At 43.3% G+C, this 21,302-nt stretch overlaps 1 protein-coding gene across 5 annotated transcripts in view; it reads left to right on the top strand.

Annotated features, from left to right (window-relative positions):
• The window catches only part of LRRC32 (leucine rich repeat containing 32), a 21,323-nt gene extending 2,729 nt beyond the window's left edge, over positions 1 to 18,594 (top strand). The window contains exons 1-5 of one of the 5 annotated variants that reach the window (XM_042838208.1): positions 2,762 to 2,844; positions 2,937 to 3,021; positions 4,332 to 4,505; positions 10,154 to 10,244; positions 14,714 to 18,594. In XM_042838208.1, coding sequence (XP_042694142.1) covers positions 10,158 to 10,244; positions 14,714 to 16,654 — 2,028 coding nt within the window. In that variant the 5' untranslated portion in view covers positions 2,762 to 2,844; positions 2,937 to 3,021; positions 4,332 to 4,505; positions 10,154 to 10,157 and the 3' untranslated portion in view covers positions 16,655 to 18,594. Of the gene's footprint in view, positions 1 to 2,761; positions 3,022 to 4,331; positions 4,506 to 10,153; positions 10,245 to 14,713 lie in introns of those variants that run through there. The other 4 variants (XM_042838205.1, XM_042838207.1, XM_042838209.1 and 1 more) reach the window with 4 other exon arrangements.
• The last annotated feature ends 2,708 nt before the right edge of the window (positions 18,595 to 21,302 follow it).

The following is a 21,302-nucleotide window of genomic DNA, read 5'->3' as shown; positions in this document are numbered from 1 at the left end:
AGAATCATAGAATCATAGAATCATAGAATCATAGAATCATAGAATCACAGAATCATAGAATCATAGAACCATAGATTGGCTTAGGTTGGAAGTGATCTCAAAGCACACCCAATTCCAACCCCTGCCATGGGCTGGTTGCCCCCCACCAGCTCAGGCTGCCCAAGCCCCCATCCAACCTGGTCTTGAGCACCACCCAATCCATCTGATGGATACTGCATTGAATCATTGAGATTGGAAAGATCAACAAGTCCAACCTACCATGAGCATTAAACATGTCCCTCAGTGCTATATCTACCCTTTTCTGGACCTTTCCTGGACCCTACACCTCTGGGGACAGAGACTGCAGATGCCAAGTACACATGGTTCAAAAGCCTTTTAAGGTGTAAACTGCTGGGTAGAAAACAGCATGAAAATATTGACAATAGGAAGTCATCCAAAGGCTCCAGGGTCTGAAGCTTTTGTTTTCTGATCCTTTTTATGAAAGAGGGCAAAGATAGTAAGGATCTCGCTATGGCTGATCGTTCCCAGGGTGATTGCTGTGCCCGTAAGGCAGTGGTTTTAATGACGTAAAGTCCTGAGCAGCAGAATCAGTGCATGCCCTTCCCTCCTGCTTTGCCATTTGTTTCTGTCCAGGCTCATCTTCACAGTTGAGATGACACAACTGTGTGGCCACTCAATAAATCAGCCTAAGGTAAAGAAATGCAATGTAACCCTGTGATTTTACCAGCAAATTCAAGCTTGGCAAAGTGCTCTGAAGATTCAGGCATCAGAGAATGCGAGGCTGCAGTCATTCAAGGCACTCACCACTCTTTGTTGTAGGTAGATTTGTATTCCATCTCCAAATACAAGTCAGATTTAATCATAGAATCACTGAGGTTGGAAACAACCATTAAGAGCATCAAGTTCAACCCCAACCCATCCCCACGATGCCCACTGACCACGTCCTTTAGTGCCACACCTCCATGGTTATTGAATGTCTCCAAGGATGTCTCCATCACCTCCCTGGCAGCCTTGGCCAGTGCATTACCACTCTTCTGGAGAATAATTTTTCACAGAATCACAGAATGGCCAGGGTTAGAAGGGACCTTAAGGATCATCAAACTCCAACCCCCCTGCCACCAACAGGGCCACCAACCTCCACATTCAATACTAGACCAGGCTGTCCAGGGCCCCATCCAATCTGGCCTTGAGCACTTCCAGGGATGGAACATCAACAGCCTCTCTGGGCAGCTGTTCCAGCACCTCACCACTCCCTCTGTAAAGAATTTCTGCCTGACATCCAGCCTAAATCTCCCCTCCCTCAACTTCAGACCATTTTCCCTTGTCCTGCATTCATCAACCCTTTCAAAGAGTTGATTCCCCTCCTGTTTGTAGGCTCCCTTTAGGTATTGAAAGGCTGCAATGAGGTCACCCTGCAGCCTTCTTTTCTGAATAAGTCCAGCTCCCTCAGCCTGAACTCACTGGGGAGGTGCTCCAGCCCTCTGATCATCTTTGTGGCCCTCCTCTGGACCCTCTCCAACAGCTCCCTGTCTTTCTTGTACTTTTTTCCTGATACCTAACCTGAATGTGCTCTTTCTGAAGGAAAAATATTTGACATTTTTGATCTTTTTTTTTTTTTTTTTTTTTTTTTGGATATTTGATACATGATGTTTTCTTTGCGAAAGTATTTGCAAGTTTCAAGCAGTATTGCATGATGCTGATGATGCAACCCAGAGCATCCAAAAGGCATTGTAACCTTCAGACACCACAATGGTCCTCAGGTCCAGGTTAGTGACATTCTCACTGGCAGGCATTTCTGTTGAGAGTTAAGCCTGTGCTTTTCTATCTTCTGTACCTAACTGTACCCCTTCCCAGCTACACACATACTGACACATCTTCATAGCATTTAATCTCTCATTTTGGGGTGCACTGCAAGCAAACAGTTTGATAAGAGCCCAGTTCTGGTGTATCCCAACCACAGGAAAAGCGTGTTGCAACACTTCCGGCTCCTGAGCCTGGGGGACAAGAGTGGTGAAATCAGTGTAAAGGAGTGTTTTCCAAAATCAGTCCAAAATTAGAAAAAGGAAGTGAGGAAACCAGCAATTAGACTGCTGCTCCAGCCCTAGAGGGCAGCAGAAAATAATAAATAAAAAGCAGAGCCCGCAAACATCACAGCAAAAGCATCCCTTTTGCAATAGGATTTTCTACTAATAGGTTGGCAACACTGAGCAGTACGATGTACAGAAGCTTGGACCACTCCGACTCTATCAATCTCCTGAAGCCTTGCTTTATGCCTGGAAAACCCCAATAAATCTTCAGTTCAGGTGCACTGTAGCTGACTAGGCGATGGACTGGATGATCATGGGTGGGCTTTGCCAACTCTGATGATTCTAGACACAGAACGCCCATCCTGCCATCAGATCATAGGACGCTGTGGGCAGCAAAAACAAGAGGAAGAGTTCAGATTTGAAGATTACGGGCTTTCTGTTTATCAGCCTTGATATTTAAACCTTTAACCCCCAAGCAGCTGTTTTCCTACATGTGTTTTAGGTGCAGGGGTCAGAGGCTGCAACCCTTCAGGAATGAAACACACAGACACAAAACCCTAAAATAAACATTCCGCCCACCCTGCGTGTGCAGCCAAACAATGGCATTGGTGACAATAAGTCACTCATTCCCCACGCCTCAATCCCAGAAGCTTCCCTGTAAAAAAATCCTTGTTTCCTCCCCTGCCTGGCGTGAGGACCTCAGGATGCTGCGCAGGGAATGACGCTGCTCTGAACTCACAGTGGTTGCTGTAGGACACAGCAAAAGGCAGCAGGAAGACCAGCGACTTAACTAAAAGCAGACACTGACCCACATGAGGTTGTTTCCCTGAGAATGTCTTCAATCTGAAGTTGTCTCTTGGTGTCTCAAACGGGTGAAGGTGAATCTGAAGATTAATTTCTTTCTATCAGGGCTGAATCTTTGTTGGAGGGCTGGATATGCTTTTTAAAGTGATGACAAGCAGTGTATGGGGATGTGAGAAGCCATTGGAACCAGGTAAATGTGGAATATTCACTCTTTTTAAACCTGAGGACTCTTTTTACTGTGAGGGCTCAGGCTGGATATTAGGAAAAGTTTATTCTTAGGAAGAATGGTTATGTATTGTCACAGGAGCCCAGGGAGGTGGTGGAGTCATCGTACCTGGAGGTGTTCAAGAGCCATGGAGATGTGGCACTGAAGGACATGGTCAGTGGGCATGGGAGGAGTGTGTTGGGATTGATCTTACTGATCTTTGTGGTCATTACCAACCTTAACTATTAAAAGATTTCATGATTCTAACAGAGCAGCAAATCTTCTTGTGTAAATAAGTACCAGACCTGGGGAGTTTTGTTTATACTTGATGTCTTCTCTAGAAAGAGCTAAACTTGACAACCCTTGTGGGTCCCTTCCACTGCAGGGTATTCTATGATTCTGTGATTCTAGGATTCTGCAGTTCAAATATAATCCTTCTTTAGCACAGGAGAACATCACTGTTAATTGCCTAAGCAGCAACAAGAATTACTTTTAGGGAAAATTTGGAAGGTCTGGTATTGTTAACTGCAAATAGCATATGTGAATGGTCTCAGGTTTAATACCGTAAAAGAGATGGAAGTAAGTGTTGTTCTGCAGTCGGAACTGAATGAACTGTGTTTAAATCTGACCTCTTCCTTGGTTTTCAGATATGTTTTGGGGGTAAATCATTGCCTATGCCCTTCCATCTCTGAACATGCTGACATGGCATGAGTACTGTGCTTTTTCTATACACTTTTTCTATTGACCTACTTGATAAGAATTCTCGGGAGAATCACCCATTTAATCCACTTCAATTTTACAACTGTAGATGAGACTGAGTAATTCTCACATATGGAAAACTGCAACAGGATTGGGTTTTGATGTCCTACAGCAGAACAATGGGGCTTTTGTAAGCCTTCAGTGGATAGCTGTGACCTGCCAAGAGGGAAGAGACATTGGGACACAGCACTGTGTCATACCAAATATTGCTGTAGTAGGTCTAGATATTGTTTAGAAGCATAAGCAGGAGGAGCTCCTCAGCTGGGCAGCTGAAAACTGAAAAATGCCTCAGGAGGAGAATTTCTGTGAGTGTTGGGACCCATCCTGTTTAATATCTTTATTGATGATCTGGAGATGGGGATTGAGTACACCCTCAGTAAGTTTGTAGATGACACCAAGCTGGGAGGAAGTGTTCATCTGCCTGGGGTTAGGAAGGCCTTATAGAGAGATCTGGACAGGATGCACCAATAGGTGGAGGACAATTATATAAGTTTCAGCAAGAGCAAGAGCCAGGTCTTGCATTTACATCACTACAGGTGCATCACAACAACGCTACAGGTTTGGGACAGGGTGCCTGAGAGTCTGTGTGGAAGAAATGGGCCTGGAAAGAGTGGCAACACATTGACACAGGCTGCCCAGGGAGGTGGTGGAGTCAGCATCCCTGGACGTGTTCAAGAACTGTGAGGATGTGGCACTGAGGAATATGGTTGGTGAGCATTGTGGGGATGGGTTGGGGTTGGACTTGGTGATCTTAGAGGTCTTTCCAACCTTAATGATTCTATGCCTCAGCCCTGGAGGCATTCAAGGCCAGGCTGGATGTGGCTCTGGGCAGCCTGAGCTGGTGGTTGGCGACCCTGCACATAGCAGGGGGTTGAAATTCAATGATCATTGTGGTCCTTTTCAACCCAGGCCATTCTATGATTCTATGATTCTATGATTCTACGACTCATATTTGTAGGGAAAACATCATGTTCTGCAGCTTCAGAGCTCCAAGGTGACAGCTAACACAGAAACACTTTGAGGGGCAGAGTCCTTGATACTACAGATCTATTTTATGTAGTAAGACATTAAGTCATGTTCGTGCGTTCAGATACTTCAATTTCCAAATTGCTTTGTAAATGTATAATTTATGAAGTTTAAGAACACGTTAAGACAAGGATTTTGCTAAGGTTATCATTTAAAATGAAAAGGGATCATTTTTATATCGTGACAAGAGAGGACAAAGCAAACTGCATGAGTTGCACAATGTCCATCGGGATGGTGCCTTTTGTGGGTGACATCCATGGAGATTTCATCATCTTAATTTGTTGGATTTAGGCAGAAATAATTTTCGTTCGAAGGCTCTGAGTAAAGCCTTATAATTCACACATCATCAGCGTGTTTGTCTTTTCTCTCAGTTTCAGCAAACCCAAACAACAAACATCATTTTCTCCTCTCACTCCCACGCAATCCCTCTTGCACAGCATCCCCAGGCGAACACCCCCTGTAGTCTGAGCAATGGAGAATGGAGTAAGAGCAGCAGAGACATCATAGATGGTGGTACAAGCAATTCCTTCTTCCATGGGATGATTGTGAAGCATTTTGCAAACATTAATTAAAAGAAATGAGAATGAACATCCTTGGTCTAATTTTAGAAAGAGGAACAGGCTTCTTATCCTGCTGCTGAGCTCCAAAGACAAGCTCCAAGCTCTTTCATCTCTGGATCCCGGATCATTTTTCATCATTAGTTGTCCCTCTAAACTGCAAGGGATATGCAATCTGAAAAACAAAGCATGAATTAAAGATCTAGTTCCCCTTTTCCCAGTACATACCTCTTTCTCTGGTTGGGAAGAGATGTGCATTGTTTCACTCAGAAGTTTATACAAATACGCCCAGCTAGGATACGGTGTGCTAAGACACAGAACCCACTTGTAAGGTCTTGGTGTGCATCTCCTGAGCAGAATTTACTGCCATGTTGAGCACTGACCTGATGGAACCCTCAGGAGATTAATCCCTTAGTCAACCAATTGTTATCACTGTTGAACAACTGCCATTGCTGCATGGAAGCACGGCTCTCAGCTGCATCTCTCAAGCAGTGACTAAGTGGAGGGATCTCCACCAGCTGGGAACGATCCTATCTCCTCTCTTTTGTTTCCAGCTTCATGACATTTTATGGGTGGAAGCCACTGACGTTTGCTATCTTTTGGAGGCAAGTGAGAATGGGATTGGTGTACAGTTGGAGCTTGCAGGATGCAGGCTCACTCCTGGAAAGGCTTATGAGCCATGCTAGCTAAGCACTGCTATGTTGCTTCCATTTGGGAGCTGGCATGTGTCTGTGTGGCTTGGGATATGGACAGGATCAGCTTATATTTTTCTGTAAGGGGTTGAATGAAGAAGTTGTATTAATGCAGACACATTCAGCATGTTTGCTATAGAGGGTGTCATAAAGAGGTGTTATCTGGAGCTCACATCAGTGGTGACCACAGCTTTAATAAAACTTATTCACTTTAAATGAGATAGAGTCCCTGAGCATATAATTTTCCCATCCAATAAAGCAGAGCTGAAAGCACTTTGACAAAGTCTGAGAATCTGAATTCCTACCAGATTGCTTTGGATTGAAGGATTTGCCGTCTCCAGCTTCACAGGACTGTGCTTTCCATATCCTAACTAACACTTGAAGCACTGAAACAGGTTGCCCAGAGAGATTGTGGATGTCTCATCCCTGGAGACACTCAAGGTCAGGCTGGATGGGGCTCTGGGCACCTGATTGGGCTGTGGGTGTTCCTGTTCAATGCAGAAGAGTTAGACCAGATGGCCTTTAAAGGTCCCTTCCAACTCACAGAATCACAGAATCACAGAATCACCCGGGTTGGAAGGGACCTCAAGGATCATGTAGTTCCAACCCCCCTGCCTAGCAGGGCCACCAAACACACACATTCAGATCAGGTTGCCCAGGACCCTGTCCAACCTGGCCTTAAACACATCCAAGGACGGGGCATCCACAACCTCCCTGGGCAGCCCGTTCCAGGGCCTAACCACTCTCCTTGTATAGAACTTCCCCCTAACATCCAACCTAAATCTTCCCTCCTTCAACTTGGATCCATTTCCCCTAGTCCTGCTGTTGTCAGCCCTTTTGAAGAGTTTACTCCCCTCGTGGGTGTAGGTTCCCTTCAGGTATTGATAGGCTGCAATGAGGTCACCCCGCAGCCTTCTCTTCTCCAGGCTGAACAAGCCCAACTCCCTCAGCCTGTCCTCATAGGGGAGGTGCTCCAGCCCCCTGATCATCTTAGTCGCCCTCCTCTGGACCCTTTCCAAAATCTCAATGTCTTTCTTGTACTGAGGGCTCCACACCTGGACACAGTACTCCAGATGGGGCCTCACAAGAGCTGAGTAGAGAGGGACAATCACCTCCCTGTCCCTGCTGACCACCCCTCTCCTGATGGAGCCCAGGATCCCATTTGCCTTTCGAGCTGCCAGAGTGCACTGCTGGCTCATGTTCAGTCTCTCGTCCATCAGGACCCCCAGGTCCTTCTCTGCCAAGCTGCTCTCAAGGACCACTCCTCCCAGCCTGTACGGGTGCCTGGGGTTCTTCCGGCCCAAATGCAAAACCTTGCACTTTGCCGTGTTGAACCTCATTAGGTTCACCCGAGCCCAGCCCTCCAGCCTGTCGAGGTCCCTCTGAATGGCATCCCTTCCTTCCACCGTATCGACTGCACCACTCAGCTTGGTGTCGTCAGCAAACTTGCTGAGGGTGCACTCAATTCCCTCATCGATGTCATTAATAAAGATGTTAAAGAGCACCGGTCCCAAGACAGACCCTTGGGGGACACCACTTGTTACCGGCCTCCACCTGGACATAGAGCCATTGACCACCACTCTCTGTCTGCGGCCTTTCAACCAATTGCTTATCCATCGGGTCGTCCACCCATCAAATCCACTTCCCTCCAATTTGGAGATGAGGATGTGGTGGGGGACCATGTCAAAGGCCTTGCTCAGGTCCAGGTAAATGACATCGGTCGCCTTCCCTTCGTCCACCAATGCCGTCACTCCATCATAGAAGGCCACAAGATTAGTTAGGCATGACCTTCCTTTGGTGAAGCCGTGCTGGCTGTCTCGGATCACATGCTCATTCTTTGTGTGATCGAGCACGTTGTCCAGGAGGATCTGTTCCATGATCTTCCCAGGCACGGAGGTGAGACTCACTGGCCTGTAGTTCCCCGGGTCCTCCCTGCTCCCCTTCTTGTATATGGGAGTGATGTGACCCTTCCTCCAGTCGTCCGGGACCTCATCTGACAGCCACGACTTCTCAAATATGATGGAGAGCGGCTCGGCAACCACCTCAGCCAGCTCCTTCAGGACCCTGGGATGCACGCCATCTGGCCCCATAGACTTGTATTCATTCAGTCTAAGGAGGCACTCTCGGACTTGCTCTGCCCTTACAGTGGGGAGGGATTTACCTCCTTGGTCCCCACATAGAGGTTTGGGGATGCAGGGTTCAGGGACGTGAAAAAGACTAGAATCCTGGCCACCAGTGAAGACCGAGGTGAAGAACTCATTCAGCACCTCAGCTTTCTCTTCATCTGTTGAAGCCAGTTCTCCTTTTAAATTTACCAAAGTAGGTACGCCCGTTTTGGCCTGTCTCTTCTGGCCAATGTACCTGTAGAAGGTTTTCTTATTGTTTTTCACATCCCTAAACTCAAACAATTCTATTCTGTGAATCAAATTACAGAATGGCTTAGGTTAGAAGGAATCTCAAAGATCATCCAGTTCCAGTACCCCTTCTATGAGCAGTTTTGCCAACCACTAAATGAGGCACTAGCTCAGGCTGCCCAGGGTTCCATCCAACCTGGCCTTGAGCAACTCCAGAGATGCTCAGTGAAAAACTTTCCCCTTACATCCAATCAAAATCTTTCCTCTTTTAGTTTAAAACCTTTTGTCCTGCCACCATCTATCATGTAAAAAATTGACTTCCTTCTTGTTAACAAGTTCTTTTTAAAAACTGGAAAGTGATCCTAACACTATGTTGATACTTTTTTCCCCTCTCTGACATCATTTGCTAGAAGCTAAATGACTCTTTGGGATCCCAAAGATCAAACTACTTGTTGGCTAGTGGACACCCTGAGAGATACAGGCTCTCATCTCTTCCTGAAAAACTCTTTCATTTAGCATTTCTAAGGGAGAAGTGATGTAGGGGCCATTGACCTTTCATGCTGGAGCTCATAGAATTGGTTGTCCATTTAGAAACATAGAATCAGAATCGGTCAGGTTGGAAAAGACCTTAAAGATCATCAAGTCCAACCACGACCTAACCAAACTGCCCTAACAACCCTCCATTAAATCATGTCCCTGAGCACCACATCCAAACGGTTTTTAAATATATCTAGGGATAGTGATTCAACCACTTCCCTTTTCCCTCAATGCCCACTGGCAGGTCTTCCAGATCTCATTATTCTTTTTGCAGTTATTTCTGCGCTGTTTTCTGGAGTGCTTTTCAAATTTTTCTAATGACTTCTTTGTTCTGATCTGTTCCATTTCATGTCTGACTCTTTTTAAGTCATCAGCTTTCAAATGTCTTTTAAAGCTTGCCCATACTTGGGATGTGTAAAATGGAAAACTAACATTTGGACAAAAGGTTCTCAGTCCATTATTAATTTAAGCTGTTTATATTAACAAAACTAGATGCATGGTGATGACTAATGTGTGTAAAAGCTCTTTGACACTGTGGGATGAGAGAAGTGGAAACTATTGTTATTGAAATGGAAGTGGCTCCCAACTCTTGTTTCTGAATGACAGTTCTTGACTTCCATCAGGACTTGGCACCTATAACTCCAGAGCAGTTGAAGTACTGAGTTGCCTCTGTGGGAGCTCTAAGAGGTCCCTTAATCTAGAGTAGTTGTCTTTCTCTGTGACACCAGAGATACTGTCCAGCTTGGGTGTCTGGACTTCAGAGAGTGACTGGGGCATCACCTAGGTAGCAGCTGAAATAAATCACACCAGGGCAACCTCACAAAATGCCCTGAACCTTTCTTTCAAGTCTTTATGTAGATCTCTCTATTTCCTGCTTGTCTCTAAGAGACACGGATACACATAGTTGGATGCATTAATTTTAGGAACACGGTTGTGATATGTCAGTGGTTAATGGCCTTTCCCCACCTTAATGATTCTGTGATTCTATGAGTGGACATGATGGTGATGTTGATAACAGGACTAGATGATTTTATTGGCCTTTTCCAACCTTAATTATTTTGTGATTCTAACTTATTGTACTGCAAATGTGCTTTTCTGTGATAGGTGATTTTCTGATGCCAGCTTTCTCATGCATGCATGAACTGACTGTGGTGCCATGTTTGACATCTAACAATAACCAATTTCCCTGCAGAACCATGAGACTATACATTGTCTTCCTCCTGTCAGTGGTGAATGGAGGGATGTCCAATCATCAGCCTGCTGAGGGGATGCCCTGTGAAATGGTAAGGCCACCTCGAGATCTTGGATGAGGTTGCAGCTCTCCATTACAGGTGCTGCCCAAATAATGATGCTCTCTGTAAAGAGAGTTCTGTGGAAAGGTTTTCCCTGTTGGCAAAGATGGGCTTTGCTGTGTTAGTAGATGTTCTGAAGACTGCTCTTGGGTTATGACCATTTCTCATTGCAGCCACAGCACATACAAGGGGAAAAAAAGGGAAGGACATCATCTTTGTTTTTTCTAAGGGTAGTTGGTTAGAAGAAATTTGACCTGATTTCCCCAAGACTGAAGAGGCATCCTGTGACTGAGGCAGAGAGGGAGCTTAGACCTGAAATCCACTTCTTTATATCAGGCCTAAGTTCTCTGTGCTTTAAATAAAGCTGCTTCTGTGAAATACATCTACAGCAGCCTTTGTAATATCATTGTGACTGACCTCTGCCCTGACAAAGCATTGCTGTCAGGGAGTCACACCTGACTTCTAAAAAAAGTGACAAAGCCTTTGGCTCCTGTACAAAATTTTCTCCTTGGATTTTTGCAGGCACCTGGTACAATATTATAAATATTATTCATAGCTGAACTTTCTCCTATACAAGTGCTGCTGACAGTAGCATGCCATTTAAAAATACTTTTTTTTTTTTTTTTTTTTTTTTTTTTTTTTAATGTTGAAGCTGTTCAGCACAAATCCTTGAGAATTTCCAAAATAGGGAAAAAAAATAATTTGCTAGCTGTACACATCTCCCTTATGGGACTCATTCCATTCCTGCCCACCCTGCTGCATTGCTCTGCTTCCTGAATTCCAGAGAAATTAAGACCTAGTATATATAAAAAGATCTTGGGAAGGTGGCTGGATATCTCAGCTCATTGGCTGCCAAGGGAAGACTGATGAACCCACTGTAAACATGACAGCTTGGGTCCCATGTATCATAGTCACATGAATGCCAGGCGAGACATGCAATAATCTGAGCAGATTTCACTCTGTCCCATTTCTTGATGGGTCACAGATCAGGCTGATTGCTGAGAAGTAAACACATGCTTGTTTCCACCACTCCACTGTAAACTGCTTCCAACAGGCCAGTTGCACAGGCCAAAAATCCAAGGCTGTACGCAATGAGTCTGGGATAAATTCAGGTCTGGCCACAGCTGGGGGTTGGGATGCTCATCTGGTATAAATTAACAGCTCAGCACTGTTAAAGTCAGTGCAGCTTTGGCACTCTTCATTTGCTGAGCATTTCATCCAATGGAAGGAGGAGGGTGTAAATCTAAACACATTTCCATGCAGCATAAAGAGGTTCCTGGGCTTGCTGATGTGCCCACTGGGACTTCCACTTATTTCATAGAATGATTTTTTATCACAGCATCTTTTTTTTACATGTTACCTTCCCTGCAGTGGCACCTTTAAGATAAGAAAGGCTCAGAATTGGAAAGTTTCATCCCAGTTCTCCTGGAAGAGGCGTAACTCAGAGACCTGGGCATCTCATTGCTCATGTTCTTGTAGTTGCATTGATCTTGTAAGGCTTTAGGAGGTAAAATGTCCCTTAAAGCCATTACCTTTCTACTGAGCTAGGTCAGAGCCAGCCATCTACTCCCTTACAAGACAAGAAGGTGCAGCTTCAATGTTAAAAAGTTCTTCCTAGCTCACATTGCCTACCAAGGAGAGAATTTTTCACAAGTTCTTCCTCCTAAAAAAAGATGCATCTGCTAATTCACGTTAACTGACAAAGAAAATCTTCCAATAAAACATACAAGGGAAAGGTTTTCATAAAATTTTGTATTAGTTTGCATCAGTGTCATGCAACAATATATCATACTGGTTATCATGGGTTATCAGCCCACACGTGATGCATATGCAGATTGCATTGTGTGGTGAAGCCTTTACCTGGACAGCACTTCTAAAGAACATACAAGCTGGCCCCAGATAGCTCCAGCCCAAATTCTTTGGCTCCAACACCCATGAGAAGATACAGAGGAACAAGGCCTTGGATCCAACTGCTTTGTTTGCAGGGCTGTCACTAAGATGGGTGACAACTTCCACCCTGTGAAGGACTGGAGTCAGAATTCAAACGATGGTCAACTTTTGAGTTGTAGGGTCATTTTTTTCACCAGAAGACAAACATGAAATGAACCAAGTGTTCCACACTCCTCCCAATGGGCTTTAAATAATCCAGTGACAGCATCAACAGAGATGATTAAGTGGGAACATGAGGGTGACACAAACTTCTCCAGCCAACTCACTGAGCTACAGGGGGAGAAGGAGAGATACACACAGAAACAGACACTGTTTGCTCAGTCCCATTGAGATGCACTTCATTTTTCCCTTCTGGTGCTGAGGATAATGAGATTCATGCAATTTGAGCCCAAAAGGGAAAAAAGATGGTGTAGAACAGACTAGTAAAGAAATTCAGCGATGATCAAAATAGTGAAACCAATGAAAATCGGGAGGTAAAATGTTATAGGAACAAACATCAGACACTGTGAGGTACAGATTTTTTCAGACCCTTTTATCGCTTGGAGAGTTCAGTGCACGCAGATTAAAGGCCCAATCTTGCAAGATTGTGGGGAAGTGGTGAATTGGGACTGAGTTCTCCATCATGGCCTTCAATGAAAACCTGAATGGCATTGGTGGGCAATGGATGTTGCTGGTTACTCAGAGGGTGCAGAGTGTACTCAAAGTGTGTGATTTAATCCCAGAATCACAGAGTCATAGAATTGCTTGGGTTGGAAAAGACCTTCAAAATCATCAAGTCCAACCCCAGATCATCAAGTCCAATTGGAAAATCAGATCTTTGGGAAGGTTAGACCACGGGAAGGACTGTGGAGAAGCCTGTGTATATCTGGCATTTAAATGAGTCTTACAATTCTCCATCACATTTTTATGTGCTCTTCAAAACTCTCATGATGCAAAAGAGGGTCACAAAATATGGACCATTGCCCCACTTCTCCTAAGCAGATCCGTCACTTCATTCAACTAGAAGCTCACATGAAACATATGGTTTATAATATTTTTTTAAATTAATGTTTCTGTAATGTTGGAAAAGCTAATGCAGAGCTTTACGTCATGGAATCTGGATTCTTTTTCACAGAAGTTAAAATTCATCAGATTTTTTTTTCTTTCTTTCTTTCTGATCTTTCTACAAACAGTACATGACCCGGTCACCCATATACATTCATAACAAGAGTTTTCTTCCAGTAGATTAAATGCTGTCTAAGCCTTTTGCATTCCACTTCCTTCCACTGCTGTGTGTTCTCCTTAATAACAAAATACAGCTTGACATTTATGCGAGGATGATTATCTCAGTGTTGCCAGGGTTCCTTATGAACACACATTCCAAATTTTCCTTTGGACATGGATTCAATCTTAGGTGCAATTAAACAGGCATGTATTTAGGAGATGAAGTTGATGAAATTGAATTTTCCTCCGCCCTGTTGCTGGGAAGTGGGTGAAAAAAGTTGTGACCATCACCACATAACTTTTTCTCCTCAAACTGGCTTTCCATGATTTGTCTTCCCTGCTGCATTCATACAAGCATAGAATCATTAAGATTGGAAATGATCTCTAAGTTCAACTAGTCAAACTGTCCAGCAATACTGCCCACTAATCATGTCTCTAAGTACCACATCTTCACTGTTCTTGAACACCTCCAGGGATGCTGACAACATCAATTCCCTGAGCAGCCTGTTCCAGTGCCCAACCACTCTTTCAGAGAAATTGTTCCTAATGTCCAACACCATTATGTCCAGTATGGATGATACATGGGGATGAAGCATATGGAGGGAGCATAAGGAATGCACCCCATGAGAAGAAATAGGAATTATTGCCTTAGGAAAAGGTTTCCTATGTAGAGCATAAACAAAAAGAGTTTGGAAGTTTGTATCAGTAGTGTATGAATAGTTGAACGACTCAGTTTGTTAGGGGCACATTGCTTATCTAAGCCATGGCTCTAAAGGAAGGCAAAATCAAATACTTGAGGGGCGTGACTAACAAAGAGAGAGCTTATGATTTGTACCATACTAATCTTTATCTTCCATGTCCCTGCTTTGGGAACTATGCTGCCAACAGAGAGGAGCCCTTCTTAGTACCACTTCTTGCACATAGAGTTTGCAGAATCCATTAGAGTGATTTAGAATAAAGCTGAGAAAGGCAAAGATGAGAAGTGAGGAAAAAGTGCTTGATTACAATGGAAATGAGGAAAATTGGAACTATTAAAATAAGCCTGGGAAAAAGGAGAATATGTAGTAGATGATATACACAGATACAACTCTACTGGTTTAAGTTAGGTATATGAAATGAAAGGAGTGCTAACAGTTAGCTGCGAAGAAGCATTAGAATGATTGTGCTTAATGTATGAATGCTCAAAGAAAATTATATGAGATGGACCTTACTGGTTATTGAATATTATTTTCTTTAAATTTCACACAAATATGTTTTTCATCTGTCAGGTGACCTCCCATTTTCTCTCTTTTTTTTTTTTTTGGCAGGCAAACTTGCAGGCATTTTGCCACAACAAAGACCTTCACCAAATCCCTCGTGAGCTCCATCCAAATGTAAACAAGATAGATCTATCTGGAAATCTGATACAAAGCATCCCTGAAATGCCTTTGCCCCTCTACGCTTCCCTCCAGTGCCTCGATTTAAGCTCCAACCAGATAAGCTTCATCACGCCTGGAGTCTTTGCACACATGACAAGTTTGCTGGAAATAAATTTAGCTAATAACAACTTGTATGAGCTTGCTCAGATTGGGACAGAAGGGATTGGACTTTTACCCAAGGTGGAGATACTGGACTTGTCTCACAACAGTCTCTACAATGGGATGGCTGAATATTTCATTAAACAAGCTCCAGCACTGCGCTATCTTTCACTGGCAGGTAACAGTATTATAATGATATCACACAAGATGTTTCAGGGATCTCCCAGTCTTATGGAGATAGATCTTCAGAGTAATATCATCATGGAAATTGAAGAAGGTGCTTTTGAGACTCTACTGAATCTTTCCAGACTGAATCTCTCCATGAATTCAATTACTTGCATCTCTGATTTTAACCTCAGGCAGTTGGAGATACTTGACCTCAGCAGGAACAGCATTGAATCCTTCCATACCACAGCATCAGATGACGAGTACAGCTTAAGATGCCTGGATCTGAGTGAAAACAAACTGCTTCGCTTCCCAGTCTTCCCTCAGGTGAACAAGCTGGTAACTCTGAATTTATCAAAGAATTTAATTCAGCTCACAGCTGAATCCTCTCATAATAAAATGGACTACATGGAGAATGAATGGCTAGATGCTCCTTTTCATCTTCTTGATCAGAAGCAAAGCAGAAACAAAAGTTCTCTTAATTTATCCCAACTTGTATACCTAGACTTAAGCTACAATGAAATCAAATCCATTCCGGATGAGTTCTTTGAATCCATGATGTCTCTTCACACCCTTAACCTCAGTAAAAACTGTCTACAGACTTTTGAAGTAACTTCTGACAGTACGTTGGTCTCCTTAACTGTCCTCGATTTGAGCTACAACGCTTTGCAGAGCCTCCTCCTACATGCCGACACACTGTGGAATTTGAAGGAGCTCTATATTCAAAACAACCATCTTCAAACCCTCCAATTTGACATTTTCTCAAGACTTCCAAGCCTCAGATGGCTCAACCTACAGAGCAACAACATCACTCTTTGCAGCATGTACTCAGGATTAGCAAAGCAAAGACTCGCCGGAGAGGAAAATGGTTGCATATCATTTGTTGATGCTCCTGCTCTTCAGCACTTGTTTCTAGCTGACAACATGCTGAGCATCCTACCATCACACACTTTCTTCAAGACTTCCCTGATTTTCTTGGATCTTTCCATGAACCCGGGGTTGACAATTGAAGTTAACGCGCTATCCGGACTGGAACAGTCACTTGAATACTTGCATTTACATGGCAATAGCCTGATAGAATTAAATATCGACTTGCCTTGTTTTAGTCACCTTAGACACTTAAACCTCTCTGAAAATCAGCTGAGTTGGCTGCCCAAGTGGGGCAGTGGCTCTCCACTGGAAGTTCTGGACCTACGGAACAATAGGTTTAGTACATTACAGAACAGCAATATTTTAGCATTAGAAAATTCTCTTAAAAACTTGTATCTCACTGGTAACCCACTCAACTGCTGTGGGAACATTTGGCTGTCATTGATGATCCAGAACAAAAACGTCCAGATCTCAAACATAGAGCATCTAATGTGCCAATATACCCAGAACTTTGGATACCAGGAGGAAATGCACATTGGGAACATCAAACCAGAAGACTGTGAAAAAGAGGATCTAAAGAAAATCAACTTCCTTATTATATTAACAGTTGTGTTGGTTTTATCCGTGATCATCATCGCTGTGGGTTCGTTCTTTTGCTTTCGCAGGCAGACCTTCAGTCAACAGTTTAAAGCATAGCACAGAGATTGCCTTGAAAACCGAAGAAATCAGGTGCTACACTGCCGCCGTGTAGAAATGAAGAGTAAAATTCTTCTCCTTGACTTTTAACTGTGGATTTTAAGGCAGTTTCACAGCTCCCCTGAACTACCCCACTATAGGGTTGCAGGGAGTTAAGGGAGAGTTTACCACATTCTGCATTTGCTTTGTTCACAAGCAGACCTGCCTAAATGTTCACAGAGCTATAGTAGACTCTGTAAAGCCCTGTGGTTGTGAGGGAGATGTGATTCAAACCAGACCAAAAGAGAAAGCCCTCTAAATCAGGAGACATTTCGCTAAACTCAGAGATGCTTTGTTGATGTCACCTCCATAGAGAGGCTTCATATATACATATATATATACATACAACACTATAGATATCCATAGTGTTATAGCAATCACTTTTTTTTTATGCCAGTTGATGACATCAGCTGAATAGGAAAGCCCTTCTCAAACTAGTTTAACTCTATGAGATGTTACTCCTTACACTGAGATTTGTGTGTGTGTATGTGGTTTTTTTCTCCAAAAAACCTCAGAAATGAGATCTCCTAAACATTAAAATGAAATCACAAAATCACCAGGACAGCCCAAAACAGAATCTTTCACTGTAAAAGAAATCTCAGGTGTGAACCCAGACTTGCTCAGAAGGTCGCAGGTCCACAGTTCAACTCAAAGAGGAGAAATTTGCCCCTCTTGTGCAATACATATTTAACTGGGTTTAATGTGAAGAAATTCATCTCTGGGGTGGACGCTTTCTAAAAGAAAAGTCTTAGAGAATGAATTTCAATCGGCTATCTTTGGACTGAAATGTTTGTATTTCTAAGGAAAACTGTTGGGAACTCACTGCATACAGTTGCATTTCAATGCAAAAAGATGATGATTATATATCTATTTTTAAAGGTCACAGGAGGCTAGACATGTTTTGAACACGAAAGTGTGAAACAAGATGCAGGGAACTGAGTCCTGGGCCATTATTCAGATCAAAGGTCCACTATCTTTCCCTACTGAGGACTGGTTGCTAGCAGAAGTCTGTAGATCTTCAATCTGTGATGGGTTTAATATGATCAACCTGTTGTGTTGCAAAAAGCAGACACTGACATACGTTATGTCCTGTACTCTGATGGCAGATTCACCCTTTTTGGAGTGGAAAAAAAAAAGCTTTCCAACAGCAGGAGCATGACCTATCTACGGGACCCAGTGGCTTTGAAAGGAGCCATAATGGGTTCTCTGTTAATGCCAGGAAATGTGCATTTCAGCACATAAGAGAAGTAAAAGTCAAACCAAAACCTGTTCAGGTAAATAATTCAAATTGCTGCTCCACTACTTTTTTCTTCGTGCTGGTGAATGTCAAAATTAACACACTACAGAAGGATGTATAATTCTATTTTTAAAGCAGATGTGTAAGTAACCAGCTGGTCATTTCTGTTGTGGGATTTTATACAATAAAAACACCTTTGAATTTTGTAAAATACACAGGGACGTGAAGATATTAAAGCACCAGCTTGGAATACTCCACAGGTGAAAAGTTACGTCTTCCTATTCTTTCTATGGTGTTCAGACTTTAGGTCTATGACTTCCAATCCCAGATGGGATATATATATTAGAGTACAAGCAATGAACGTAAAGGAGATCTGATGAAGATGTACACAAATGATGTTGGAATAATGATGTTGGCAAAGCTACTTGGCAGGACCGTGCCATAGTGGTCCAATATGTGCGAATCACAAAATCACTGAGTCACAGAATCACAGGTTGGTTGAGATTGGAGGGGCTCATTTGGGCTAATCCTCTTGTTCAAGTAGGGCCATCGAGAGCACATTGCTCAGGACAATGCTCAAACAGTGAAAAGCCAATGAGAGCCAGCATTGTGCTTTCTTTCAAGCTCTTACTCTTTCAGGAGAAAGTTTGCACAAGCAACAATCCCTGGGCTTAGTTGGAAGCCCAGTGCTGAAGTCCTTGAGCTTTTCCTTTGATGTGAAAGCAAGCTGTGCTGTGTGCCCCGACATGGGCAATTTAGCCATATTCTGAGTTCATGCTTTTCTTATTGAGCACAGTAAGATAACATCTGCTTCTGAGGCACAGTCTTAGCTCGACTGCCACGACTGGAATTAGTTAATAACCTGACGACAGAGCCAAACCCATTTAATTAACAGTTTTAACACTGCTTTTTTTTGGCTGTACCAAAAGGAAGTGCTTGTTATTACTAAACATCTGGGACCAATTAGGCTTCCATTGACTTCCATGGGAGCAGAAAAGCTTTCTCGAGGAATAGGCCCCAGGAGTAACATGCAGCATGGCTCATTTGGATTTCTCTGTTAGCAACATAAGCAAGTGAGAAGTGACATGAGCCTGTTCTTGCCAATTTGGTTATTTTAAATGGGATGAGGAGTGTGAGGGAAAGGAAATGTGAATAAAGGAGTTAGAAGAGGGAAAATTGGGAGAAATTGAAGAATTCAATGCTCTTATTCCTCAAAATAGGTACAGATATGTTAGCCCCAAATCTTGAAGCTCAAACATTAAAGTATCTGTTCCTGCACCAAATCTAGCTATTACTCTTACATTACACATCTTTCCACCATTCATCCATGCTGTCTCAGTAAATTGGAAAGATACAGGTAAGCTTTGATTTTGTAATCTCGGTTTACATCCTTACAGAATCATAGAATCATAGAACAGCTTGGGTTGGAAGGAACCTCAAGGATCACGAAGCTCCAACCCCCTACCACATGCAGGGCCACCGACCTCCACATTTAATACTATAAAAGACTGCCCAGGGCCCCATCCAACCTGGCCTTGAACACCTCCAGGGATGGACGGGGCATCCACAGCTCTCTGGGTAGTTGTTCTAGCACCTCACCACTCTCTTAAAGAGAGTAAGAGGGTAAAGAATAGATTCCACTTCTAAATTCCTCTTGTATATTTCTCTTTCATAAAGTCCCTGCAACAACATCTGCTTATGCAAAGGGAGTTTGTGCTAACACAAGAAATGTCTTTCTGGGATTCTAGGATGTGGAAGATTTATGAAGAAAATGCAACTTTTTTGCCATTGCAAGCAGCACACAACTTCCTCTCCAAGTTTGCCTGTGGAGTAGAACAACAGATCTCTTTCATGTATTTTCTATCACACAATTGCTACACATGAGATTCTAAGTGGTTCCTGTAATTTGTTCCTAAAAACGATTCTCTGCAGGGGGATCAGAGAGATGTAAAACAGTGAGGTAATGGAGAACTTCCAGAGTGGGACACTGAAAGTTCAGCAAGTTGTGACTGGTTTGGTCATCCATGGAAAGATCACTCTTTCAGAGAAGAAGTTCATTCAATCTAAATTATCAGACTTCACTGAACAATCTTCTTCAACACAAATAGCTTGCAGTATCAGTGGCTGCATATTTCTGTTTCATGCTTGTCTGTGTGAAGCAGATTGATCAAGATTTTCAGAAGTGACCAATGATTATTTCAGACATTTCAACATTTTCATCTTGCACCTGGCCCATCTTGTAAAAAGCCAAATTATCCAAAAATCTGGGTCCCTCTCATGGCCAGACAGTGTTAGGAAAAGGAGGAATGGTTTTAAACTGAAAGAGAAGATTTAGGTTAGACCTGGAAGAAATTTTTTTATTCAGAGAGTGGTGAAGCCCTGGCATGGCCTGCTCAGTGAAGCTGTGGGTGCCCCATCCCTGGAGGTGCTCAAGGCCAGGCTGGCTTAAGCCCTGGGCAGCCTGAGCTGGTGAGTAGTAACTCTATCCATGGCAGGGGTGGTTGGAAACCCTCCAAACTAAGCTATTCTATGATACCAACCCAACCATTATGTGTTTCTGCATTCTCCTCTCAAAACCAGACCTCTCAAGTATGTCTTGCACATTTCCCAACAAGACTTAAACTGCAGAGGTTCGTACACACCTTCATTCACTTGAGAATCTCCTTGCTAATGATAGTTGCCTACCATGTCAGTGTTATGAGTATCTGAAGAGCTGAAATACAGCAAAGCTACTGACGAGTGGCTCCTCTGCCCTGTGGTCTGCTCTCAGAAGGGCGAGTTAAATACCCCATCATTCACAGAGCAGTTATTCACCTAGCTTCACTTGGGTAAAAGATGAGGATTAACCACAGGGAATGAAGAAAAATGAACTCGAGGGTCTGCAGCTTTCTGGCAGCATCACAACTATCCAGATGGAGCAGATTTTAGTCTCATAGGTCATGGCTTGGTGAGGGGCCAAGCAGAGTTGGCCAAGAAACAGAAGGAAATGGGGATGAGAGGAGCTGAGAGCCATTGAGGAGGAAACAATGGGACAGGGAAACTAAAAAAGTGTTGATGTAATACTCTCCAAAATGAAAAGCATCCTAGAGAGCTAAAAGTGAGTAGTAATTACCCACTGCTCCCCAACTCACCAATGAGGTGAAACTGAAACAGAAAGAAAAGAAACTGCATAAGCAGATAAAAGCTTTCTAGGAAGGCTATCAAATTACACAACTTCTTTCACATGCAAAAGCATTTCATGACCAATGCAACATGGTACTAAATAAAATACTGGTAAATATAAGGGGACAGACCTGCAACTTGGAGAGGGAGAATCACTTTTCTTCCATGATATTTTTTCAGTTTTCTTGTCATGCAGAGCCAGGTTAGTTC

This window comes from Centrocercus urophasianus, unplaced genomic scaffold, assembly GCF_019232065.1.
Source record: "Centrocercus urophasianus isolate 14NV4802_14NV808 unplaced genomic scaffold, USGS_Curo_1.0 seq_74, whole genome shotgun sequence".
NCBI lineage: Eukaryota > Metazoa > Chordata > Aves > Galliformes > Phasianidae > Centrocercus > Centrocercus urophasianus.
The sequence above is the reverse complement of the archived record's forward strand: the minus strand, read 5'-3'. Positions and strand labels throughout refer to the sequence as shown.